Below are 27,583 nucleotides of genomic sequence, written 5' to 3'. Positions count from 1 at the left end.
AAGGGCCAGGTCACCTACAGAACATGACTCATGACAGAAATTCCTGATCATTAGACTGGAAGGGCCAAGAGGCAAACTCAAAAAAGTGTCATGTTTCCCCAAAGGTAATTCCAGCCACCGAGAGCAAAGGCAAGAACACGGAAGAGACTTCTCAAAAAACTAAAATAAAATAAAAGTGGGAGAAAAAAATAAAAGCAGATTCCAAAAGGTCTAAAAGAGAGGCGGGAAAGCCTAAATTGGATAAAGAGAAAACAGTAGCACAGTCAAAAGACTGATGGTCACACAGCCATTCAATAAATAGGGACCAGCTCCCACTAAGTGGCAAGACCCCTGTTAAACGTTACTCAGGATATAAACCTGGGGCGGACATGTTTCCTACCAGAGCAAATAAGCTTCTGCCCAAATAGCTGCACTATCCACCAACAGTTGATTTCCTCTAAGAACTACATGAATCAAGGATTTGGGATAGGCATTTGGGTTGAACCTTAAAAGATACTCAGAATATATATTAGGAAAAAAAAGAGAGATGCTTAGCATGCTGGAAAGTGGCCAGAGGGTCTGCAAAGGCAAAAAGGTGATACTAGCCATTTATTTTCAGGAAATCGCACTAATGAGGAATAATGAAAGATTACTTGAAAAAGCACACTGGGACCAGATCATGGCAGAGCTTAAATAATATCCAAAAAAAAAGTGGGGGGGGGTGCAACCCACAGAGACCAGCAGGGCCAGGAGGAGCAGAGACACCTGGGCAAGCGGTGTCACTTGCTGTGATCACCGACGGCCCCTGCATCAAAATGAAACCAAACACAGAAGTACAAAACGTGGGATGACTGGTACTCTTCTGTTCCTTGCCATCCACGACTATTTGTTTAGGAGAGAACACGTAATCAGTCTAACAGATAAGCAATGATCCCAGGACCCCAGGAAGGCAGGCAACACACCAATTCCTGTGGAGCACTCCTACCTTGGCCGGGCAAAATCTCGATTTTCTTACCAGTCCTATGTGGTACCTAAAGCACTTTAGTAAGCCAATCATGTATCGTTATGTCAAGTAAGTTTCAAAAAAATTGTTTTTCAGATACTTTGGGTGTTTTCAGACACTTTCTATATACACTTAACCCAATTTTCTGGTTAGCTGTCATGCAGAGTACAGGTAAGTCACAATAGGGGGAAGGGGGTGGGGAAGGGAGGGGGAGGGGGGACTTCCTCTCACCCCATGCTGAGATCTTCTAGCCCAGTCCTCTCCTGCCCCTCTTCCTCACGGACAGGAAGGTTTTCCCTTGGGCTTCTTTTACTCTCCTGCTACTAGCCCACAGAGGGTTGTTTGTAGGTCTCTTCTGTCCTCCACTGTCCTCCTTCTGTCCTCCACTGTTCTGTCCTCCACTGAGCTTCTAGCCCAACCCTAATTTTCTCTCCAAGTGGTCTGCAGCAAGCAAGCACTCCTCTCTCAACACACACACACACACACACACACACACACACACACACACACCTTTGGTTTCTCCACTGCTTTCCTAGCAATCTGCATTGTCTTAAGATCTAGGCTTAGGTGCAAAAGAAGTCATTTCTTGGAATCAACCTTTAAGGGGCACCCGGGTGGCTCAGTTGATTCAGCATGACTCTTGATTTCGGCTCAGGTCATGATCCTGGACTGGGGTCATGGGGTAAAGCCCTGCATTGGGCTCCATGCTCAGCATGGAGCCTGCTTAAGAGTCTCTTGCTCCTCTGTCCCTCTCCGCCACTCACACAACACACACACACACACACACACACACACACACACACACTCTCTCTCTCTCTCTAAAATAAAAAATAAAAAAAAGTTTAAACAGAATCAACCTTTAAAAAGATAAGACTGTGTTCATACCTTCACACAGACCATCCAGGCTCTTCCTTACCTTGATGCGAGGATAGAGGACAAGCTGAGTTTCTTTAAACTGTTTCTCTTGCTTTCATCTAGATATAGAGACAGGTAGAGAGATGGCTAATCTTGATTCACAAGCCTCCATTAAACTTTATCATGTAAGCATCTTTCACTTATCTTAGTGTGGTATGCACTTGAAAACATAATGGCATGTTACGGAGCATTCACACAGAAAAGAGAGGAAGAGTCATCATTTCCTTGTGTACTCGAATAATCATGGTAATCAAGATTGTTCTTTGTTAACAATCTTCAATGTGAGAAAAAATAATGGAATGAAATATTGAGGCTCAACTACCAACAGCAATAAAGACCAAACAAAGCCTCTAAAGAGCTATGCAGGGACCATGCTATTGACTTACCTGGGAGGGAGGGTTCTCCTGGAACAAAGACTCTAAGCTGTGGGCAGTCATGGTTAAGAGTATGGACTTGAAAGAGAGGGAAACTGAATCGGACTTGCAATTGTTTTAAACCTCTGGGCTTTGGTTTCCTCACTGCCTTGATAGGAGTATTAAATGAGATGTGTGTGTAAAATCCTTGGTAGAGTAGCTATTATATTAATACAGCACTGATGAAGTGTAAGAGATGACTAACGTGGGCACAGAGCTTTTCTCGAAAAGAGATGACACAAACAGGCAATGCCAGAAGAGATGTCAAAATCTCTTTCAACTGGATCAAGAAAAATAGATCATAAAATGAAGGCCAATATTTCTAGGGCAAGTTCTGGTTCTAAATAGTTCTTCGCTAAATATCTTAGTTTCTTTTGGATGTTGAAAAAAAATACCAAAAACAAAAACAAAACGAACTTCTTAAATTGCCAAAGATAATACAACTGTACATGTGTGCAATTGAGGAGATTGTAAGATTCTACATCCTGAGTCACTGACAATCAAACAGCACCTCCAAGTAAATCTAGGCTCTGTGGAAGGGGTTATATTTTAAAGTGGGCCTTCACAGGAAAACCATAATTGGAAAACATTTTTTCAGCAAAAGGTAAAAAGTCTTTGAGTGCTGAGCTGACAGAGCCAGAAATAACAGTTCCTTTTGTTTCCCATGTCCATTACTTTTGTATTAAAATTATTGTGTGTTAACTTGGTTAAATCATAGTGAGCTGTTGATTTCAACACAAGGAGGCAAGTGAACACGTGAACAGGATGATGAGAAGTAGAAAATCCCACCAGAACCAGGATACCTTCGTTCAAAGGCACAACTCGATTAAATTCACATCCTGGGGTCATTTGCTGATTTCTCAGAACAATGGTAAATTTAGTTACTGGGGAAACAAAAAAAACCATTGTTTCGTTTCATTATAACTCTTCCTTGTTGAAAGTTTAAACTGATTATCTCAGAATCCACAGTTTACATACAAGATGAAAGCATGATGCTAATACATGCACGTCTTTAAAAAGCCAGATATGTATACATACACGTGTGCTGACGTATGTATTCAACTAATGCTAGCATTTAACCCATGTTTGTAGAGATAGCACTAAACTTCAAAAATTGTTTTTATCATGCGAATTATCCAGTTTTTATCAAAACATTAATTCTGGGCCACCTGGGTGACTTAGCCGGTGAAGCATCTGCCTTCAGCTCAGGTCATGATCTCGTGGCTCATGAGACTTCAAGCCCCACATCGGGCTCTCTGCTGTCCGTGCAGAGCCCGCTTCAGATCCTCTGTTCCCCTCTCTGCCCCTGCCCTGCTCTCTGTCTCAAAAATAAACATTAGTCCTATTAATCTCTCACTACATTCTGTCTTGAAACAAACTTTACAACACACAGTGGGTGGTGGGAACTTAACAAACTGGATTTGAAATCCCTTCCTTTAAGATTCTGACAATAACTATATATGACATGCTACTAACAAAAGACAGAAGGACTTTGGGGATGGGGCGATTGGCTCTAAATTTTGGTTACACACCTCCACCAGGCAATTACCTCACTGGGGTGCAATCAGTTCTGTTTTCCCCTGTAAACTTTTCTAGGTCTCTCAAGGTCAGACCCCAAAAGCAGCTTCCTCTAAATCACCAAGATGCAGCAACGTGTGACACACACTAGAACTCAACAAACACAAAAAATGGATTGTCAACCCATCCTGTGATCAAGTAAAAGCAGGGAGGTATAAAACCTGACCTGTGGCCAGCCCAAAGCTGCTCAGGTCTTTCTGAAGAATAGACTCATCCCTCCCCCCCCACCCACTTTTTCATATTCTGAGATGCATGGTCCTACCTTCTCCAAAACGTGAGGAAGAACTTTCTTAACAGACACAAAGGTTTGTACTACCTGACAGGAGATTCCAGGATATTACAGGATTGTTGAGAGAGGGGTGCATTTGTGTGTTTTCTTTTTCTTTTTTGTTTTCCTTTTAAATGTTTAATAGTCTGTTGTTTAGACTGAATTTTTTTAGTCTGGTTTCAATGTCGGGAAGTATATGAGCAAAGCCCTATGATTTTCTCTCTTTTACGATGAGACGAATGAGTCCGCTGCCAGAAATCTGTGTTCTTTATAGATGTCAACACTTTAGCATTAATGTTCATAACATTTTCAAACCTCCCCACATCCCCATCACGGGCTTAGGTATACGGCAGGCCATGGATTGCTGCCTTATGCAACAGATTTATTGACTAAATTTTTATGTACTTTGTATGGTAAGAAAGAGATGAGTGGATGAATAGAGGGCATTTTTATCGTTTTTTGTTTTTTTTTTTTTTTTTTTATTTTTGGGACAGAGAGAGACAGAGCATGAACGGGGGAGGGGCAGAGAGAGAGGGAGACACAGAAGCGGAAGCAGGCTCCAGGCTCCGAGCCATCAGCCCAGAGCCCGACGCGGGGCTCGAACTCACGGACCGCGAGATCGTGACCTGGCTGAAGTCGGACGCTTAACCGACTGCGCCACCCAGGCGCCCCCTAGAGGGCATTTTTAAAAGATTCCTGGTCCTCTCACAGAATCTCCAGAGCCCTTTGTACCAATACAGTAGTATTAATTTATTTGGAGGACACATATTCTGTCTGTGCGTTTCCTATTTATGAATGCTTAAATTAGTACTTGAGTTACCATAAAACTACTCTTTGAACAATACAACCTATTAAAATATTAGTTATATTATGTAAAAAATTGTCTAGTAATTATCTAGTTTTTATCTAGTAATAAAAAATACTAGGAGAGAGAAAGAAAGTTTGACCACATAACAGGTGCTCAAATTTATTGAATGACAGTGAATTCTCCAAGTCAGTGAATCCTCAATTACCCACAGCAATGGAAAGGTACGCTGGTGTGGAAAGTACAAATAATTTAAAAAGACTTCACATGCTGAGGACTTTCTATGTAAAATGGAGATACCTGAACCTTCCTCATGGTGTCACCGTGAGGACTAAATGAGCTACAAAAATAGCTCCTCAGTGCTAACTGCTATAATTACGATCATCATCTTCATTATTGATTATGCATTATATTATCCAGCAAGGCCAGCATGATGGTCCTGATTTTGATGATGAACCACCATGAAGCACAATGAGGCCAAGGAACTGGCTCCCGGTCACAAAGCTGGAAAATGATGCCAACGGAATCTGAGCCCACGTCGGCCTGATGTGCAAGTTTCAGCCCAACTACCATGTGATGCTGCTTTAAACATAGGGGCCTTTCAGGGTGCCTGGGTGACTCAGTCGGTTAAGCGTCTGACTTCGGCTCAGGTCATGATCTCACAGCTCGTGAGTTCGGGCCCCATGTCTGTCGGGCTCTGTGCTGACAGCTCAGAGCCCGGAGCCTGCTTCGGATTCTGTGCCTCCCTCTCTCTCTGCCCCTCACCAACTCTGGCGCACGCGCTCTTTCTCTCAAAAATAAACGTTAAAAAAAAAAAAATAGGGACCTTTCCTCTAGAAACTAACTCTACTGATAGCTTGAGAAATCCTAAAGGCAGGTCAAATAGCAAAAGCAGGGAAGTGATTTGCAACCAGAGGTCACTGGGTTCACATCCAGCTGTGTGACCTTCAACAGATTATGCGATGGCCCACGTCTCTACTTCCTGATGTGTACAATTGGGATAATCATACCAATCCTGGCAAGAAGAGGTAAGGATGGCACATAAAAGATGTCAAGTACTCAGGCCAGGCAACACACAGCAGGTCCTCCAGGAGTCTCAGAAGCATCCTGTCAGCTTACACTGCCCTTACATGGCCTCAAGTCTTCCAGGTAGAGAGGAGAATAGGAGAATTTTAATTGCCAACGTTTTTCTTCAAAGATCACTAGATCTCAAGAGATACAATAAAATTCTCCCCAAGAGTCAAATAACTTCATTACCTGTAATTTTTCTTTGGTCATATGCAATTTCATACACATGTATCTTTTGCCTCTATGTACATAAAGAAAAAAAAAACGATGTAACAGTCACATATTCTATATATAGTCATATTTACATATACTTTGACACTTCCAAAGGGAGAAAGAACATAATGAAAATTAAGCCAAAGTTGAAAAGAACGGGAAATTCTTGAAAAAACAAAACAAATCCACTTTCCTATCATGCTACAAAATAACAGAAAAGGCTGCCACCCATACACCAGAATTTAAAAAAAAAAAAAAAAAAAGGATAAAGGGACATAGATCCAAAAGAAAAAATGGCTAAATTTTTTTATTTCAATCTGGTAATCAGATAAACAGTCAAATCTATAATACAGCAACATGTAAGAAAATTCACTTTATTATTTCACAAAATGAAAACCAGGGCGTCTGGGTGGGTCAGTGGGTTGAGTGTCCAACTCTTGCTTTCAGTTCAGGTCATGATCTCACAGTTCGTGGGATCGAGACCCGCATCAGGAATTCTGTCTCCCTCTCTCCCTGCCACTCCCCTGCTCGAGCTCTCTTTCTCTCTCAAAATAAATTAATAAACTTAGAAAAAAAGAAAACCAAAGAAAGCACATTTATAAATGTACTCTAAGCCAGGCACTAGGTGATTTTCAACTCGCCACCAAAGCAATCAAATAGAGATTAACATGCCTATCAGCTAAAACCAAGCTGTCAAAATGAAAGCTTTAAATTATGCATGTCCTTACCAAAAAGTATTTAAAAGATTTTTCTCGGAAAAAATAAAAAGCATTGCACAGACTTTAATAATGTTTAATTTTGCTTATGTGCTAAGAGGCATTTTTAAAGCAGATTAAAACACCGAATTCAAGACCACCAGAAGAAACTTTCCAAATTGAAATAAGACCATTTGGTCGCTATGCTATCCATCTATCTTTTACCCAACAAAAATTCCTATAAAATGATAATCAAAACCTCTTGGTAAACAGGAGCTTAAATGCTGCCTTTCAAATCAGATTACATTTCAAGTGATCTGAAACCAAATTAAGACAGCATTTTATGAGCATGTTTCTCATTTTTAAGAGGAATAGGGAAACTGCCCTTTGAGATGCTGAGAGACATGGGCACCAAGGTCAAGGGCTCAGGAATTCAAGAGTCACCAAAACATTCAATCCACTAGCCATTACTTTGAAGGAGAAGCTGACTGGGGTTGAGGAAGGAGAACAGGAAAGAAAAGGGGGTGGGGGATACTTGATTGTGACCCTTAGGAAGAAAACAAAGCAGGTCAGAGAAATATAAACAACTCTTCATCTCTGAAACACTGGAGTGCCAAATACCTAATAAAATTAGGGAGGACCAGATACTCTTCCTTTCAGAACTGTACCATCATAAAGAGGATGAAATATTTCATCGGACATTTAAGTCCATCAGAAACGGCAAGACCATACCTCATGATCCAGGCATTGGTATTTCAGAATTGAAGACCATTTACTACTGAGACAGGGTACAAGTTTTCCCAATTTACTCTATGCGGAAAAAGGGAAGTTGTGTCCCAGGGAAGTATATACTGACTTAAAAGAATAAACTGCTTCTTAAGTTCATCACAAGTATATATATTTATGTAACAAAGTGTATGTGAGTGTGAGTGTGTGTGTGTGTGTGTGTGTGTATTAACAAAAAAAGTACGTTAATCAGGATTACATTCTGGATAGGTCACTAACCTAAGAGCAAAGTTATATAAACACCGACTCATGGCACCTGCCACCCCCAAGTTCCCTTCCTAGGTAGGAGCTTCCCATGTTTCGCCCTTGTCCAAAGAGGCCACCTGAGCTGGCAGCTGTCCTATGCAGGGAGTCTGGTAAAAACTGGATTCTCAATCCTTGGCATCAAAATTGGTAAATAAAGAGAAAATCTAGCAATTAGCAGCCATAGCTATGGCCAAAAGGGAAAGGGTTGAAAAGAGAAGCTTTAAGGGCCAGGACAGGTATGAATGAGCCAAAATTCTGACCCAGCAGAAACCACGGGACAGAGGAGAGAGAAGCAAGCAGACAGGGCAAAAGCAGACTCACCCCGACTGGCTAAATCACACCAACATTAGAGGATTCTGAAGTGAGGACCCCAAAATTCCCTCTGCTCAGGTCTTGTCCACTTACGTGGCTCATGAGAACCCTACAATTCCCCAAGAGCCGGGTGCTCAGCTTTTCCTGATGGCTACAAAACCCTGGGGTTATGGAGGACATTCCTGTCCCCATATTCCCACATCTGTCTTCATAGAGAATGTCCCTATTACTCAGGGGTATAACTTAAGTGAGTCCTGGGTCCTTGTAACCAAAAGAGTATATCAACTTTGTTACATTCTGCAATCCAAACTTTTCACCAATTCAGAAAAACCTTTCCATAAATTTGTTCACAGTAATAAACTTCTTGACATTTCATTTTTTTAAGTGCATGAGGTAATTCAACTTTTATTTCCCAAACTTGGATGATAATTTTTCTCTTTTCCGATCTGTGACCACCCCACCCCATCCACCATTTTCTCCTCCTGATCTTAGATTTTTCAGGTCTGGGTCAACAGGGGAGAAGGAAAGATGCCTTCTCAGTCTAACTCCTTTCTACCATTAAAGCCAGAAAGGGGAGCAATTAATGTAACAACTGGAAGAAATTTCCATAGTACCTATCAAAAATACAAAAGTAATACCATTTGTCCCTGCAAACCCACTACTGGAAATCTACCGCACAGGATTATGGAAACCTGGAGACAACCAAGAAGTTCATCAGCAAAAGATTGGTTAGATAAAGTAATCCACAGAACAGAAATGGACCTGGAATTGAAATAAGAATATTTAAATATTTAACCATAAATAATAAAATATCTTTAGATGAGGTAGAGAGCTATGAGAAATGATCCAGGAATGACAGCTGTGGATATTTGTAATGTGTATATTTTACTACACATACATACAGAAGATACCCAGAAGTAAAATATACATGTAATACATATTACTACTCTATGGAAGTAAAAATTGTTAAGTGTAGAGTAATATGCACAGTTACCACATTACATGAATAATAATTAAATGTTGGAAAAAAATCTATGGGCATATGTATACAAAGAAAAACATCCAGAAAGATACACACCAAACTGACCACGGCGGGGGGGGGGGGGGGGGGGGGGTAACTGTGGGAAATGAAAACTGAGGGTTGTTATTTTCACCTACTAAAGTATTTTTTATATCTTTGTAATTTAAAAACTTTAATAAAATAAAGGCTGGTCAGGCCAATAGCTATTTCACCCTTTCACTGAAAATGCTATAAAATCCTTGAAGCTTTTTACTTGCCAAAAAGACCAAAAAAATTCAACATTCAGATCATCAAATTAAATTCCTAAAGATTCATTTCTCCCTTATACCCATGAAATCAAAGAGCTGGCACTACAAAAATATAACATATATTTAGCAAATATAAAAAATTCTCATACTGTCAGCTCTAGGTCTGATATGAAAGGTCAAGGTGAAATCTAAAAGTCATTACTGTGTTCAACACACCCTCAATGAGAAAGTTACTTATTTGTAAGTTCCCTCCATTCCAGAGCTTTCTGTAAAATGTTTTCACTTGCAATCAAAAAAGTACCAAATAAGGTAGATCCGTAGCACCCAAAGGGCAAAGGGCAAAGGGCAAATAACGGACACTTCTAAGAAATACTAAATTGCAATGTAGACATTTAGATTGTAACCGTACTCTGAAAACACATAAGTGTAAGAAAAATACATATATATAGTCTGTCCAGTAATCATAAAGTATGCTTGACTTTCAGTGTGTGTCAAATTTTTGAGAAACAAATCACTTTTGCCAAGCAAGTATTAATCTGCCACTGGTTTCTTTCTCAAAACAAATGAAATGTGAAAGCACTGAGAATGCAAAGACATATCAATCTCCAAAAATATCAATTTATACTCCTTTTTTTAAGTCCTATCCCATGTCAACTTACACCAAAAGTCAAACACTATCTAGCTGGTGGACAATAAAGGCTAGTCAGGCCAATAGCTGGTGGACAATAAGGTAACTGGTGGATTTTCTCCCCTTTTCACTCATCTGCATTATCCAAATTTTCTACATATTATTTGTATAATATTTGGAAAGTTTAAGATAAATAAGCTTGGAGGTTTTTATAACTCAGAGGTTTGGGTAATATCCTTCTCTCAATCTTTCTTCCCTTTGTGAGAAAGGGGTGTGGGCCAACCACAGGAAGGACATCCCACGCATCTAATCCACGTACACATCTATCTCCCCCTTTAGAATAAACAGAAGTCTGTAAATTTATAATGACAATACTCAGCCCTCTTCCCACATCTAAAAGCATATGATATTTCATAAGTGCTTTTACCAGAAAGACTGCAATTTAATAAATGGTATTACTTGCACATCTCCCATCCATCATTTCTGCCATTCATATATGATAAACTAAAGAAAACGGGCAAATTCTGCCAATAACTATTATTGGATTTCTAATCTTTATATCCTAATAGGATGGCAGTTCTTTTTTGAAAACTGATTATAAAACTGGCAGTAAAATATTGCTGGATTGACTTCAAAGTGAAGAAACTTCCATAATTATGTAAGCAACCATCTACACTTAAACTGAGTGATGCAGAGACAACATGTTATTTTGGGGGCTATGATAGATCTGGTTCACTGACTTCTAGATGGCAGGAGAAGTATATACATGCGTGCAGACAATCTATATTTTTAATGTGGTGTTAAGTTCTAAGAAGGTCAGTCTGGAATAAAACAACTCAAGGCTAAAAAGGATCAGATGCATTACACACACACACACACACACAAACACACCCCTTCGCCCTTCAAATGTCATATTAGACTCAACACCTTTAGACTATTTAGCAAATTATATATTTCTAAACCCACTTTTCTAACAAAATAGTTCACACAGCACTTTAGTTTATGAAACCCATAATCAATCACACTATAACAACTGGGATGAAGGTAGTTGAGCAATTAGCTCCCCCACCACAAGTTAAAAAGGAAAGTTCAATGAATATCAAACATTGTCTATTCATCACTCTTGAGCTAAATAAAGCTGTTGTGGTAGAGACTTTGCAAAGATGGCAATAAGAATCCCTCCCATGTCTATATACATGTCCTTTTGCCATGTGATTTTACCACTATGCCCAAGAAGCAGGGAAATGGATTTCCCTTCTCCTTGAATCTGAGTGGCCTTGTGATGTGAATGAGGCAGAGTGACACGGGGTGAGTACCAAGCCGAGGCCTCAAGAGCCCTTGAGACTCCGTCCCTGCAAACTTGGAACGCTGCCGCAGCCAACAGATAAACTACAGGGGAGCCTCCTTGAGAATGAGACAGCAGTGGAGAAAGGGCCAACCGACAGCCAGCACGAACCACCACACACAAGCGAGACCATCTTCAGAGACGTAGCCCCGGCCCAGGTCGCCATAAGCTCGGCAAGACCAGCAGACCTGCCCAGCCCAGCAGAGCCCAAATTGCCAACCCACAGAATCGTAAGCAAATAAAATAGCCATGGTTTTAAGCCACTAAGTTTTGGGGTGGTTGGTCACACAACTATACATAGCCGATACAGAGACCATCAGAATCCACACCAAAGCTTCCAGTTTGTCAGAGGCACCCCTGAAGGCAAAGCTTTAAATGAGGCGCCCACCTCAACAAGATGTTGCCACCAAATTTTTCTGGGAAGAACTATATTGTCCCTCCTTGCCTTGACACCTTGCTGGACTCCTGCGAATTTTAAACTTGGATATGCCTCTGAGTTCTTTGTCTATCTCTTACCCCTGCTCAGATCTGAGGTCTGTTGCTGCCTTGTGCTAGTCTCCGGCTTTACAGATGTGATCTTGGAATCCTACTCCCCACTCTACCATGCCTCCTCAGTCCACCATCAGCTTTTGCTTTTGCTATCCCTACCTCTAGACACACAGCTCCTTGTAGTCTCAATCCCATCACTTCTATGAACTGGTGATGCCGAACCTATTAAAAACAGTGACTTTAAACAACCCACAGCACTGTTCAGGCTAGAATCATTCTGCAAGATTAAATTATTATTCCAATAAAGCCACAACTGTTTAAAACAGTTTCTGGAAATATCTTAAGAGCAATTTAATGTCACATTAGGAATCAGTCTCATTTCTTCACAGGAGGGCTGATGGAAATGGGTAACTTTTAAAATTTAAAATGAAACATAGCTGTAAAGTATAAGTGGATACCCTCCCACCATGTCTCCTTAAAAGAAGTAATACTTCTTGTGTAAATAAATTGATGTGATCAATTTTAAAGTCAGTCATATCCCATAAAGATTACCTTTCATATTTTTGGCATTCTCTTTCTTACAAGTAGCTCCAAGAGACAAGGGAGGATTTAATTTTTAAACAACTGTACACAGCTGAAAACTACTCGCTCTTCATATGGTAGACTAAATGTGAAATTAACAAGCAAAACAAATGCTTGGGACTTTTACCTACTCTTGTAACTACACACCAGACACCTACCTTTAAGATTATTTAAGCAAAGAGGGGCAGCTGGGTGGCTCAGTTGGTTAAGCGCTGACTTCGGCTCAGGTCCTGATCTCACGCTTCATGGGTTTGAGCTCCACGTCGGGCTCTGTGCTGACAGGTTGGAGCCCTGAGCCTGCTTCAGATTCTGAGTCTCCTTCTCACTCTGCCCCTTGCTACTTCTATGGAAACAATCACGATGATGGCTATAAATGAACTCAGAAGCTCATTATCTCTTAGGTCTAGAGATGGTCACTTTTTAAACAAGTGATGAGTATTTATTTTAGTAAAGATAAACAATCTAGCCCCTGATCTTGACTTATGCCAAAAATATTCCTCTTCTTAAGTGAGTCCTAGTGATCACAATCTGAAACTACACAGAGACACTTCTCCTAGCCCTATTTCAGTCTCCCAAGTGCCCAGGAAAGGTGCCATATTAAAACTGTTTCCACAACAACCCTTGTTGAAGGTCAGGCACTAGGGTTAGGGCTCCAGAAATTTGAAAGGGCACATACAAGGAAAAATTTTAAAGGATTACATAGTAAAATACTGTTATGGACTCAGTTACCCAAGGGACATCAAACATGAGAAAGTACAGACTGTTCCTGAATTGCCCAAAATTAAACCTAGTTAATCTCCCTACACAGATTTTTTCACCCCTCAGTCACTAATTCTCTCTCCTTCCTTACAAAGCAGGTATCCTACCCAAACAGTGGTTACTGAGTGTGAATTTCTGTTAAGGTGCTGACTTAAACACTGGATGTTTTCTATTCTTTGTAATACAGAACTTAGGTTAAACCATCTTTTAGTGACTGAAATACCAAATTGTTTTAAACTCAAAAGAAGGGTCCATGATTCAAACTCACTATTTAAGTGACAAAAATTGACAGACGTATTATTTTTCTGAGTTAAGTTCACAACTCCTCTGTAATTTAAAAAAAAAACAAACCCTAGTCAGTTCTTTCTTCATAAATAAAATAAACTGAAGTGATACTGTCTAGCACATCCAACTCCAGACTCTGAAGTGATTTCTTAAGGAAAAGTAACATTTTGATACTTCTGAAAATACTGGATTTCATTTGGGAGGACTCTCTATGTTTACAATTACAAGAACATCCCTGAATGAGTTAAGTGGGTAAGATAAAAACTCACACTTCAAAACCATCTTCCCTACGTCAACAGGGGTATCTATTTCACCACACACACAAAAAAAGAATAACTGTTCTTCTGAAAATATGAATCAATTAGCTTTCAAATAGAGCACAGAGTGAAAACAAAAGATTTTTTTAAATAGGGTGTAGCATTGCCTGTCTTTGTGTACCTCTGAGTCAGTGGCAATGCCTTAGTATGTTATCGGGAGGTGGCCTCACACTTTTTACAGCCATCACAATATTTAGTCATTTTCTGAACATTTCAGAGAAACTATCACCCAGTGCGACCCAATAAAACATTTTGCGGTAGGTGATGGAAACAGTCTATATCTGAGCTATCCAATATCCTTATACAATAGTGTGGATTACAGACTTAAAGTTAAACAAAATCCGGTTCTGCAGCTGCACTGGCCACAATTAGTTACTGGGCACTTCAAATGTGGTTACTAAGTGAGGAACTGTATTTTTTAAAAGATTTTTTAGAGCAGTTTTAGGTTTATAGCAAAAGTGAGAGGAATGTAGAGATTTCCCATATATTTCCCCTCTGCCCCCCCCCCACATGCATAGCCTCCCCCATTATCAGTATCCCCCAACAAAGTGGTGCATTTGTCACAACTGGTGAACCTACACTGGCACATCGTTTTCTCCCCGAGTCCACAGTTTACACTACAGTTCACTCTGGATTCTATACATTCTATGGGTTTGGGGAAAAGGATAACATGTATCCATCATTATGCTATCACATGGAGTGGTCTCCCTGCCCTAAACATCTGTGCTCTGCCTGTTCATCCCTCATTCCCCCCCCCCCAAATTATTTAATTTCCATGCGTTTAAATTGAAATAGCCACACGTGGCTACTGGCTGTCATACCCAACAGCCAAGGACACGCCAAGAAATGAAGGAAAGCTGTTGCTGCTGTGACCACGACAAAGCACAGCCTGGCAGAGGGGACCTGACTGTAGTGCAGAAACTTTGCTCCAGCTAATGATCAGCCCTGAAGTTCATCTACTTCATATGTTTTCTTCACCCATCACCCTGCTCCTCCTTAAACTTCTACTTTCCAACACACCCATCCATGCCCCAACTCCACCTCAATGATAAGGTTACAATACAGTCTGTTTTTTCTTACTATTTTTTTTTAATTTTTTTTCAACGTTTTTTATTTATTTTTGGGACAGAGAGAGACAGAGCATGAACGGGGGAGGGGCAGAGAGAGAGGGAGACACAGAATCGAAGACAGGCTCCAGGCTCCGAGCCATCAGCCCAGAGCCTGACGCGGGGCTCAAACTCACAGACCGCGAGATCGTGACCTGGCTGAAGTCGGATGCTTAACCGACTGCGCCACCCAGGCGCCCCACTGTTTATTTATTTTTGAGAGAGAGAGTGTGTGCACGCACACAGAAGGTCCAAAGTGGGCTCTGTGCTGACAGCAGAGAGCCCAACGTGGGGCTCAAACTCACAAACCATGAGATATGACCTGAGCCGAAGTCAGATGTCTAATTGACTGAGACACTTAGGTGCCCCAACAACTCTATTTTAACAGAGCAGGCAAAAGATGATGATTGAAATGAAGTGACTTTGGAGCACCTGAGTAGCTCAGTCAGTTGAGCGACTGACTCTTCATTTTGGCTCAGGTCATGAACCCAGGGCTGTGAGATTGAGCCTCGCATCAGGATCCACACTGAGCATGGAACCTGCTTAAGATTCTCTCTCTTCCCCTGCCCGCTCTCTAAAATAACAAAATAAAAAATAAAAAAATGAAGCGACTTCATGTTTATACACCACCATGTTTTATTACACATTAAATAAAATACCCTGATAAAGAAATACATATAAAGATCAGTTTAACACCTCTAAAGAAATAAGATTTTTACTATGGTAGTTAGTGGTAAATACGTTATATATAGATATGTACTCTATTAAAATAGTAGTTATAAAGCTGAGTTGATAATATGTCTAACCTTCATTCTCACTAATGATGAATCAATGTGATATAAGTAGAAAAAAAAATACTGAACTAGGCAAGAATCACAAGCCTGAGATTCTAAGTCCTTTTGGGCCAACAGTTTAAAAAAAAAAAAGTTGAAGAACTTAGGCCACCAGAGTCTTTAGCTATAAAACAAAGGAGCAGGAATGGATTTTCTCTTCAGTCTATTCCAAAATTAGATTTCCTGATTCTGTATTCTTAAGCCATTCCTCACTCAGGAGGTGACTTACAAAAAAACCAGCAGTGACCTATCATTCCTTCCCCTGAGCACTCTCTCCCCCTGCTTTCTTGAGTCACTCCGTAATTAAGCAAAGGGAATGGTGACATTGTCAATTAGGAAGGAGAAGAAGGGAGGGGAAGGGAGGGGAAGAAAGACCAGATAATTCAAATTAAAATGTAAGTAATACAAAATAGGCCAACAGGCACCAATCCAGAAAATACCATCTTTTTCCAATCCCCAAACTAAACAGGCAAACAGGAAAGCAATTGGGATGCCCCTTGTTACAAACCCCGGTAAAAATTGATCCTACCAGTCCAAAACAAGAGCACAGATTCCTCTAAGACCTCAGAATTATCACAGATCACTGGCTTCCAAAATACTTCCCAAATGAAGACTCCTGGCTGGCTCAGGCAGCAAAGCATGTGACTCTTGACTTCAGGGTCATGAGTTCAAGCCCCACGTTGGGGGCAGAGTTTACTTAAAAAATAAATAAATAAAACTAAACTTAAAAAAAAAAATACTCCCCAAATGAAGATCTACCATTCACATGGCAGAAAGTCACCAATATTTACTTACCATACTATTTCTTCCAGTAAATAGCCCTAGCAGTGACTAATGGTGGGAAACCTAAACCCTAAAATTGTCACCAAAATGTACTTGTATCTAAGGCAAGACTGGAATGAGCAGCCCCACTCCTAGGCCTCTAAGGGTTATACTAAATATCACTTCCTGGAAGAAGTTTCAAAATAAAATATTCTATCTTTTTTTTTTTTTCAACTTTTTTTTTTTTTTTTTTTTAATTTATTTTTGGGACAGAGAGAGACAGAGCATGAACGGGGGAGGGGCAGAGAGAGAGGGAGACACAGAATCGGAAACAGGCTCCAGGCTCCGAGCCATCAGCCCAGAGCCTGACGCGGGGCTCGAACTCACAGACCGCGAGATCGTGACCTGGCTGAAGTCGGGCGCTTAACCGACTGCGCCACCCAGGCGCCCCAAAAATATTCTATCTTAAAATGATGTTTTCCCACATACAATTGGTTTTAAAAGTCAACTTATCTAATTCTTCGATATCCAAGAAGTTTCTCAAAACTAAACTATAGCTTATTCTCAAATAACTGGCAAGTGAAAAGAAATGTGAAATACTTCAGCATTTACTCACATCAGATTCCAAAGTGTTTATCCAAATCAATTCTAGAACTAAAGCATAGCCAATCCATTCTCTAAAGAGCAGCTATTTCTCCTCAGCTTCCTTGTTAAGCCAAGTCTAACATGCCTTTCTAATTAACACAATGATTTCTTCCCTCATATCGAAACACTGACCAATGAATGGCAGATTTGCAAAAAGAAACGCTCAAAAGACTGGAATCACCATACTGAAATTGCTTTGGTGTAATTTTAAAAACACTGTCCCGGAGAAAAATGTAAAACTTTGTAGGATTACATGAAGAATTCTATTTAAACAGGAAAAAAAAAAAGCTTTCCCAATAAAGACACCATAGAGGAATTATAACACCTACTAGGTTGATTCTGACGTAAAAAGAAAAATGGTCTATCGTCTTAGCCATATCCTGTCCTATCTGCACAAATCCTATTACCCTGGGTCCCTTATTATTTATAAAAATACAACCCCTGCCATCGTAACAACCTTTGAAAACCACCTGCCCTGATGTTCTGTTCCTGTGTTTCACTTACATCCTTGATCTTCTCCCAACAGTCCTGATTTCTACACAGCAAGAGGCCCCGCAGAACTTTAAGGTTGGGTTATATATAAATACATAAACAGGAAGAGAGAAGTCATGGGTATGCTCAAGAAAGGAAAGTTCTAGAAAAGAGGAGACCAGTACCGGGACCTCCCTGTCCCGCTCTACAATGCCTAAGTAAAAGGATGCCACACGGGGCAGGAGGCCGCGGGCCCTTAACCTGGAGAGGCCATCCCGCAGTCCAATGACCTCAGGAGAGCCAGGCCGCTGCACGCCTGCCTACCTGCACAGTACAGGCAAGCGGAAGCACTCAAATGCTTACTCTTCATCTGGGAAGATTAATGAGCTAATTTCTACAGAGCCCTTTAAGCTGATTGGCCCTAACGTAACTAAATAAGCAACATCGTCAACCACAGGCAAGATCAAATCTTGAGGATCCAGGGAGGCAAATTTTTAGAAGTCAGGCAACATTCCCCTTATGTAAGAAAGTAAGGAGTGTTTGTCCCCAGAGTTCAGACTTTAATCCAGAAAACATTTATCAAATACTTAATACAAGGTGTGGAGTATGGAGGCTAGAGACGCTGTCCTCATGAAGGAGTTAATATCCAGCACCCTAATGGGCAAAGAAGCAACCAACTTGCATACAGTGTGAGGACTGCCAGGGGTAAAATACCCAACAGAGCAAAGGAAAAGGAGGCTTAAGGGCAGAGACTGTGTGAAGAGAAATCATTTATTCCAGGTCTTAAAAGGGAGGCCAGATCAGGGTGTGTTCAATTGAACATGCATCAAGCTATATACATTTATGATATGTACACTTTCCCACATGTATGTTATACTTCAATAAAGGTGAAAATGAAAAGGAGAGACAGTGTTCTCTGTTAAATACATAAAAACTGAATGGTATGGTGTGAAATGGTGTTTGAAACAGAGTGAAAACTTGCCTCTCAAGGCTAGGAAAGCATGAAGCATTTCAAGAACGGCAAAAGGTTCCCACTGGCTGGGAGTCTGTCTGCAAATGAAAATGACAAGGAAGGTCTGTCCGCAAAAGGCGACAAGAGACAATTCCCAAAAGGCCTTAAACACCATGCTTAGAGTTAACCTTAAAGATGACAGAAAAGCCACTAAAAGTGTTTAAGCCTGGGGTAACTGACAAAAATGTTGGCAAAGCACCACCATTTTGGGAAGAGTGCATCCCGTAGCTGGAAGCAAGAACGGAGACAAGGAAGCTGGTCAGGAAGTTATTACAAGAACCCGAATCAGAACCGATAAGGGCCTGAACTAAACCGGTGATGGCCAAAGGAAGAGTTAAAGACAGAGCAAAGAAGATTCTAAGGATGCAGGGTACCTAGGACTGATGACCAATTAGATGCGGGAGATGAAAGAAGACGGGCGAGCGTGGGATGACCGGCGTCCTTGCGTCACGCGCCAGGGTCTTAAGGAAGATGGAGGATGTCGACGAAGCTCATCAGGATTGAGGCAAAGGAGGACAGACGAGTTTAACTGTGAGTGCCACGTTGTCCGGAGCATCTAAACAAAGACATACAAAGGGCAGCCGACACGCCAGCCCCCAGAACAGGGAGACCCTCAGCATCTCAGGTGGCGGCTGCAGCCGCAGACATACATACGGTGAAGTGGATCCTGGAGCAGGAAAGGAGGAGGAGAGAGGACAGACGGTGCCAAATGCTGCAGAGAAGAGAAAAGGGAACCGCAGCGTCCCCGGGCTGTGGCCCCAGGAGTTGGCACCATGATCATGGAGATGCCAACTTTAGTTTCTTAGCAGGAGGGCAAAGAGCACAGTGGGCTGAGAAGTGAATGGGAGGTTCTTTCAAACAGCTTAGCTGTGAAAGGAAGGAAGGAGATAAGGTAGTGGCTAGAGGAGGAAGGATGAGTGAGTGTTTTGTTTTGTTCTCATTTGTTGTTAAAGATAAGAAAGACCTGAGAGTATTTTTAAGCTGAGGGGAAAGCAGGGAGGGGAGAAAGGAGATGGGGAGCAAGAGTGATGACTTTATCTGAACACAAACGCTCCTGTCGTCTCATGCACTGGGACACGGCGATGTTTCTTTTAGTCAGCAGCATTTCCTGCCAGCATGGCAGCCTCCACAGGGCCAACTGAGAGGTGGAAGAAAAGTGCAGTCTTAGCAGGTTGTTCTCAGAGCCCTGTCATAATGGGCTGTTCCTCCCAGCAACCTTTCCCGCAGGATGCTCTCACCACTTGTCAGAGGGCCATTTGGCACCCAAACCCCTGAGCTCTCCAAACCACTAGGAGCTCCACAGGTCCCTCAGCTTCCTCCTGCAGAAGAGGGGAGGTGCGACTGGAGGCCACTCCACCCCCCCACGTGGGCTTTGGGGACGCCCCCGCGAGCCCCCTTCCAGCCACACACCAGAAGAAGGCCACCAGCCGGCAAACTCCCCCTCCTGTTCCCCACCACCACCCCCCCACCGCCCCGGCTAGAAAAGCGAGCAGAGAAAACGCTTCAAGCCACTCCAACATCTCACCAGAGACAGGGCTGTGTTCTCTCCTGATAATTTGAATCTGATTAGCAAATGTCGCTTTTAGTAGTTATGACTAAGACTAATTGAGAGCATGCCCCGTGCCAGGCACTCTTCTAAGTGCTTTACATTCTCTCAATCCTCACAACCCTATTTTTATCATCTCCATGTTACAAGTGAGGAAACTGAGAGCAGACACATCTAAGTAATTTGCTCAAGGTCACAAGGCCAGTGATTGCTATTGCCAGGATATGAAATAGACCAGGCCATCTGACTCCAGAGCCTGCACTGTTTTAATTTATTCTCAAACATCATCAAAAATGTAGTGTATAACAGACTATCAGAGACAGGGAAAAATTCATAATATTATTGGTCACAAATCAAAAGCATACATAAAGTACTGTAGTCATTCTACCAAAAGTTTCTTTTCTACCTAGAGAATTTTCTCACATAGCATTTTTTTTTTTTTTAATTTTTTTTTCAACGTTTTTTATTTAGTTTTTGGGACAGAGAGAGACAGAGCATGAACGGGGGAGGGGCAGAGAGAGAGGGAGACACAGAATCGGAAACAGGCTCCAGGCTCCGAGCCATCAGCCCAGAGCCCGACGCGGGGCTCGAACTCACGGACCGTGAGATCGTGACCTGGCTGAAGTCGGACGCTTAACCGACTGCGCCACCCAGGCGCCCCTCACATAGCATTTTGGACAGCACATTTAAAAGAGCATTTCTGTGTTCTAAAACTCTTATCCTTGTTGATAAGCTCTGTGGATATAGAAAAACAAAAAACAAAATCCACGTTGAACCATTCAGTATATAGGGATGAATTGTATGGTACATGAAGTATACTTCATTAATGCTGTTTATCTTTTTAATGTTTATTCATTTGTGAGAGAGAGCAAGAGAGAGCATGAGCGCACACGTGAGTCGGGGAGAAGCAGAGAGAGAAGGAGAGAATCCCAAGCAGGCTCCACACTGTCAGTGCAGATCCCTATGCGGGGCTCGATCCCATGAGCTGTGAGATCATGACCCGAGCCAAAACCAAGAGTTGGATGCTCAACCGACCAAGCCACCCAGGCACCCTGAAGCTGTTATTTAAATGGAAGAGTAAGTGAAAATTATGCAGAAAGGTATACTGATAAACTTGATAAAGATAAAAATTTCATGAAAGATACAAACGACCAAAGTAAAAGACAAAATCCAAATAGTAAATACAATATATAGCAAATACATTAACTGAATGAGTAATACATTAACTTTCAAAAAGAAACACAAACTTTAAGTGAAGATGGTTTCACAGGTGAATTCTATAAGAGAGCATTTCTCTTATGAATGTAACTACTGCCACTGAATTATACACTTAGAAAACGGTTAAGATTGTAAATCTTATGTGGTATTTGCATATTTTACCACAATAATACAAAAGTACAAAAAGAGTATTTCTATATATATTTTTCTCTTTACAAAAAAAAGGTGAAACGATATGAAAATCAAAGCCTTGTCTTAGGCCATACATCTGAGGGCCCTTTTAGTTTACAAGATGAAAGAAAATAAAATGGCCAAACTAGCAAACCAACACTAGCAGCAAAGCAGCCCAGTTTAAAGGTCTGGAAGATCAAAATACACACTCCGTGCCTGGGCCCTCTGAGGTCCTAGAAAAACGAATGTGACCCATCGTAGCTCTCAACGTCCTCAAGATCCCTCTAGAGTATCCATAAAACCAGTTCTAATCCCTAAACCACAGAATCCGCACAAACTCTGAGAGCACAGAGTGAGGCAGAAGGTCTCTGGGCTGCTGCTGGCAGGTCTCATTTTAGGAAAGGCTACTTGAAAACCTGGCTGTATGCCCTATTATCTGGGTTTGGGGAGACGCATCTGAATGGTTAAACAAAGCGTCACAGGAGAGAAAGTATTCAGAGGAGCCCTCCATCAAACTATAGCTAGGATTCTCCGAACCAAAGTCTTTTGTTGACTGAGACCAAAAATTAAATGTATTACTTTTAGATCATTCTAAATGACCACTCAGGGCAAAATGAAGCAACCCTGAGAAACCAAATACAAAACTAAAGAGAGGCTTATCCTGCAAAAAATCTAAGGAAATCAAACTTACTCTGAGGCATAAGTCAATTTAGGGTTTCTCTGAGGAAAATCAGCCAAGAAAACAGCCCCTGACGCCATTATCTGACTCAAATACAGAAACTGGTATTGCAGCGACCACAGCTCTTTGCCAGAAAAGTTCCTTGAGGTTGTTCAATTCTACAACAGATGCCCAAGACAACATTTACACGATTCACTGTTCATTCTGTTCAACAAAGGTAATACTATTGACATCACCAACAAAGAAACTAATTTTTCAATTGTCTTATCGTTGGCTAACCCTGATAGTTCTAAAGAAACAATCTTAGGGCAGGATGAAGGGGAGAGGTAAGGAACAAAGGTTAATGAGGCTGAAGGGTATAAAGAGGCTAGAAAACCTCCCAAGAGCCATTCCTTATTTAGGAGACGAATATTTGAAATCTACTATGACAAGGGTATCGACAGCTAAAAGGAGGAACCTAATAACTTCACAACATTTTCAATCCCTCCAACAGACTTTACATCATTTCCAGGTCATGCATAAACTTCTGAACCAGATTAACCCTAAGAGCATTACAAATTGTCTATTGATCTTTTACAACAAAAGAACAGCAATGCCACAAGAAACCTTTATTTTTAGACCTGCAAAATCCTGTGTTTATTCTTCTAAAACAGGAGTCAAACAAATGAACCTGCTCTGTTTGGACTTTTGTAAACCTATTCTCTCATAATCCTGAGGCCCCAATCTCTGCGCAGAAGGAAATGAAGAAAAAGTGCTCTGTGCCACGCTGTAAAGTTAAAACACGGTGCCTCCCTTGGTCTTTTATGCTCAGGCACATCCGAGCCTCCTGCTGGTCACAGCTCACATTGCTGGAGCCCTATCATATGACACCTGCCACACGGACAGGGGAGGCAAAGGCTCTCCACCCGCATTCATGTTGAAACTAGTTCAGTGTCTGAACTACTAACTCTTCTGCATGTAATGTTTAAGCAAAAGTGCTTAACCACAAGTTCACTTGTAATCACTCAACTAGCATTAAACACTAAATGGAAATGGGTTTATAATTCCCTATAAACATTAAGCTCTTGCAAAACCCTATTCCCGTGCTCTGATTTTTCAATGACATGGCCTCCACACAGACCACCTTTTAGTTGGAAAACAGACGAGATAAATTTAAAATGGAGAAAAGCCATGCCTACAGTCTGAATGTACAAAAACAGGGGTAGAAGTAATAAGCAGGTGTTTTTGCTCTCAAATTCCTTAGGTAAATTGACCAACCATAATTAACAATGCTGTTACTGCGAGCAGAGAGAAGCCCTGCACTTAATCCCTTCACTTAAATTAAGATTTTATTCATTAATTCACAAAACTAGTCAACTCAAAATACTATGTTTTCAAAAGGCAAAGCCCACATTTTAACTCTAATAATTAACAAAATGACCAAATAAATTGGAAAGTAAATTCTGGTGTTCCTGTGTTCCCCTCCCCCTTCCTTTGTGCTCTCCCAGTGCTCACACATCACATCTTCTAGAACCGAAGTCCTTGAGGGCAGGAACCATTTTCATTAACTTGTATGCTTCTGAACATCTAGCACAACGCTTGGGACACAGTAAGCCCTTAAATTTTGTGGCACAAATTAAAAAATAGGGGGTTACATGCTTCCTATGAAGTATGTAAAAGGAGAGGCAGAGGAGATCAGTCAATGTACTTTGCCTCAGGAGAAGCAAAAGGCTTCTCAAAGAAAATTCTCTCTGGCCTCGGGAACTGTGTGAGATTCACTACAAAGATGGGCACTCGGATGAGAGAAGAGCCTGTGCCCAGGCAATAAGGAATGTAAAACCATGTGTCACAGGACAGCAGCATACTCAGGGTACAATCAGTACAAGAAGAATAAGGGAAGGGGCAAGCCTGTTGAGGACAGGCAGTAACACTGAAATACTGAAAGGGCTTATATGCCAGGTTAAAGCACTTTTCACTGAATAGGCTTTGAAAAGCCCCTAAGGTGATTTAATCCAGCCAATGACACAAAGACACATTCCTTGAGAATCTCTGGCCAAAAGTTGTTTTAAGTCTGGGTTTTCAAAGAATTTTATATAGAGATGTCTCTTTTAGATTTGAAGTTTTTATATCCTAGGTTACTGTTTGGCCCATCATTTTCTCATATATATGAAATATATGCGTATCTCGGTCTATGCTGTTTCATTCACACAGTGGCAGGTGATAAAGGCTCATTTAAACACCCAATGAAATTCTGTTTTAATTTTTTAAAGGGGGTGTGGAGAATTCTTTAAAAGAAAAACAAATAATAATAATGATAACATAAATATCCGAAATTCCTTTTTCATCACAGTACTTAAACATCAAGATATGGGAAAACTACGTCCTAGCCCAGCCCCAGTAAGGTTAGAAGCTGAGGGTGCACTTTGCCTGGAGGCTTCCCCAACTAGGTTTAACAAGACTCTCAAAAAGGACGATCCGATAGGAACCGTTCTAAGTGAAGGGGTCAACACAAATCTCCTGGCCTTTCACGTGCTCGGCCTAAGGAAAAGTAATGCCGGCTTCTTGCCGTTGACTTTGCCAGGCTTTTAAAAATGTAAGATAAGGTGATATTTGTGAGCCGACTAGATGGCACCGAATGGCAGGAAGCAGATCACAGAAAGCCTCGGGTTTCATTCTTGCAGCTCGGCCCTGAACCAGAGGAAAGCACCGGCCCGGTGCAGGGCAGAAGGCCAGGGCGCCTGCTTTCCCCGGGCGGCCAGGCTCGGCGGCAGGCGGCGCGCCAGGGTACCCAGAGGCGGGTACCGGGGCGCGCCGGGCTGCAAGGCGGGCGCGGAGCAGCGGCTGCCAGGGAGGCCGGCATCCTCCCCAACCTCGGGAAAGAACCTGGGCCTCCGCGACTCCTACCTGGCCCCCTTACCCACGGCGTGAGGCCGCTGACAGGAGGCAAGGGCGCGGAGCTTGAAGAGCAGAGACGCGGCTGCGCCCGCAGAGTCCCCCAGGACGCGGCCCCCCGGGCGCAGCGCGGGGGCGCTGGAAGCCCAGGGCGGCGCCCCCGCAACCCCACCTCACCCGCGACTGCCTGCCTGCGTGGCCACCCGCCACGGGCTGCGGCCCCATCGCGCGGGAGGAGGGTGATGCGGCGGCGTTGCCGGTCCCCTGCTCCGCCGCCCCGGCGATCGGGAGATAAAAGTTTGCAGCATGCGGCTCGTCTGCAGTGCGAGTCACATCCGCCGCGCCGCCTCCTGCAGCACCAGCGCTCAGAGAACGAACAAATAAATTAAAAAAAAAAAAAAAAATACTGTTGAAGCCGGTAGGCCCCGAAGCCGGCCGCTCTGCCTCCCGGGCGTGCATGCAGGCAAGCCCAGCATCCCGCACCCCCTCCCGCCCCCGGCCGCGCCTCCCTCCCGGCCTCGGCGCCCGGCCTGGGCCGGCCCCGCCGCGCCCGCCGCACTGACCGATAACCTCCTGCAGCTCGTACGCGTCCCTGCAGATGGGCCAGCCGACGGCCTGTGCCGCCGGGGCTGGGGCCGGAGCCGGCGCCGCGGGCGCTGCCGGGGCCGCCGCTGCTGTCGCGGCCGCGGGGGCCGCCGCCGCCGCTGTCACCGGGGCTGTCTGCTGGGGCTGCTGGACGTGCACGGGCGAGCCGCTCAGCTCCGCCATGATGCTGCCGGAGGAGAGCGGGAGGACGCGCCGGCCGGCGGACGACCTTCCACTTGAAACTTCCCTTCCCTCACCGCCGACACCTCTCGGCCGGCGCACGCCCTCCCCGTCCGCCGCGCCGCCGCCGCCGCCGGAGCCAGCCACGAGGGGAGGGAGCGAGGGAGGCCGAGCCGGGCGGAGGGAGGAGGCAGCGCCGGCAGAGGCGGGGTGGGGAGGAGGCGGCGGCCGCCGCGCTCGCCGCGCGACCCGAGCCTCGTGCGCGCAGTTCTCTGCCTCCGCGAGGGGAACCGCCGCCCCGCCGCCCCCTCCCGCTCTGCTCGCGGCCGGGGAAGTTTCCACCGGAGGGCAGCAAGGCGGGTTTGTGTTTGCTTTCGGGGCCCGCGTTCCAGACAATCAGGCTCTCCAGAAGATGCCCCCTGGGGACCCCGAGGGCGGGGTCGTTGAACCGCCGCCAGGTTCTCAGATTCAGAAGTCGCCTCTGCTAACGAGAACCTGAAGTTCATTTACAAGTTAGCGAAAGAGACACCTACACGCGGGCCGTTTGTAGGGCTCCAGTTAAAAAATAACCCAAGTTGTAACTTTCCGGCGCATTACCTGCCAATATCCCTTTCCCACCTTGTCTAATCTAATCGCAGCCCTTCTATTTTTTTTCTTAGTGAAACATGATTCCTTAGGTCGCTGGCTGTTCCCAGACTTTCTTCATTTGTTACCTACCGGCCGCCCGGATCCCGGGGAGGTGCTATAAGGGCCTGTGAAGTTAGAATTTTAAAAATGTTGGGGATTTGGACACTATTTCAAATTCTATACTCTTAATAGCATGCCACATTAACCCCTCTAGGGACAACAGATAGCAGGCATTTCTTTTACAGAGCATACTGTGTCTTAAATAAACGGCGTTGAAAACTCATGATTAATTGCTGCTTTTTTTCCAACACTGTCAAAATTACCTCATCTTTAAAACTGCTATGGTTTAACCATGAGTCTTCCTAATTATAGGTGTCGTATTTCACACTGAATGTTCCCTGTGTTCCCTTGGTAGTAATGACCAAGATTACAACATTCTTGTCTTAAGCAGAAACGGTGCAGTGAAGCAGTGGTCATATTGGTCATTTGGCCAAAATTGTGTAGTTTTCATGACAACTACTGAATAAATGAGTAAGAATAATGAGCATTATTTAAAAAAAAAAAAAGCTCTAAGAAAGATTGTGATACTTTGTTTTCTGTGTTTATACACAAAAAATCTCAAGTTTTTCTTTTAAAGATAATTGAGAGGAAACTCCAAAATTCATTGGGACGAATGTTATATGTCAAACACTGATATAAACTAGAATGAGCGATGCTTAATCTCTTACAGTATTATGGAACAGATGGGGTATAGCAACTATGGTACTCTGGTCTATAAGCAGAAATTTATGCTGAACTAAGAAAGTGTACATCTTTTATGCATGGGTGTTCAAAAACTGCCTATTGATTTTAATGCCTGTCAAGAAACAGACAACTTCATGAACAAGTAAATTCCAGGCCTCTGATGTTTTAAGAGGAAAAG

At 42.8% G+C, this 27,583-nt stretch overlaps 1 protein-coding gene across 1 annotated transcript in view; it reads right to left on the bottom strand.

Annotated features, from left to right (window-relative positions):
* The window catches only part of STK39 (serine/threonine kinase 39), a 314,459-nt gene extending 288,290 nt beyond the window's left edge, over positions 1-26,169 (bottom strand). The window contains exon 1 of the mRNA XM_058714960.1: positions 25,833-26,169. Within this exon, the coding sequence (XP_058570943.1) occupies positions 25,833-26,037 (205 nt within the window). The 5' untranslated portion in view covers positions 26,038-26,169. The remainder of the gene's footprint in view (positions 1-25,832) is intronic.
* Positions 26,170-27,583: the final 1,414 nt, after the last annotated feature.

This window comes from Neofelis nebulosa, chromosome 2 (genome assembly GCF_028018385.1).
Source record: "Neofelis nebulosa isolate mNeoNeb1 chromosome 2, mNeoNeb1.pri, whole genome shotgun sequence".
NCBI lineage: Eukaryota > Metazoa > Chordata > Mammalia > Carnivora > Felidae > Neofelis > Neofelis nebulosa.
Note: the sequence above shows the minus strand (reverse complement) of the source record. Positions and strands in the feature narration are given on the sequence as shown.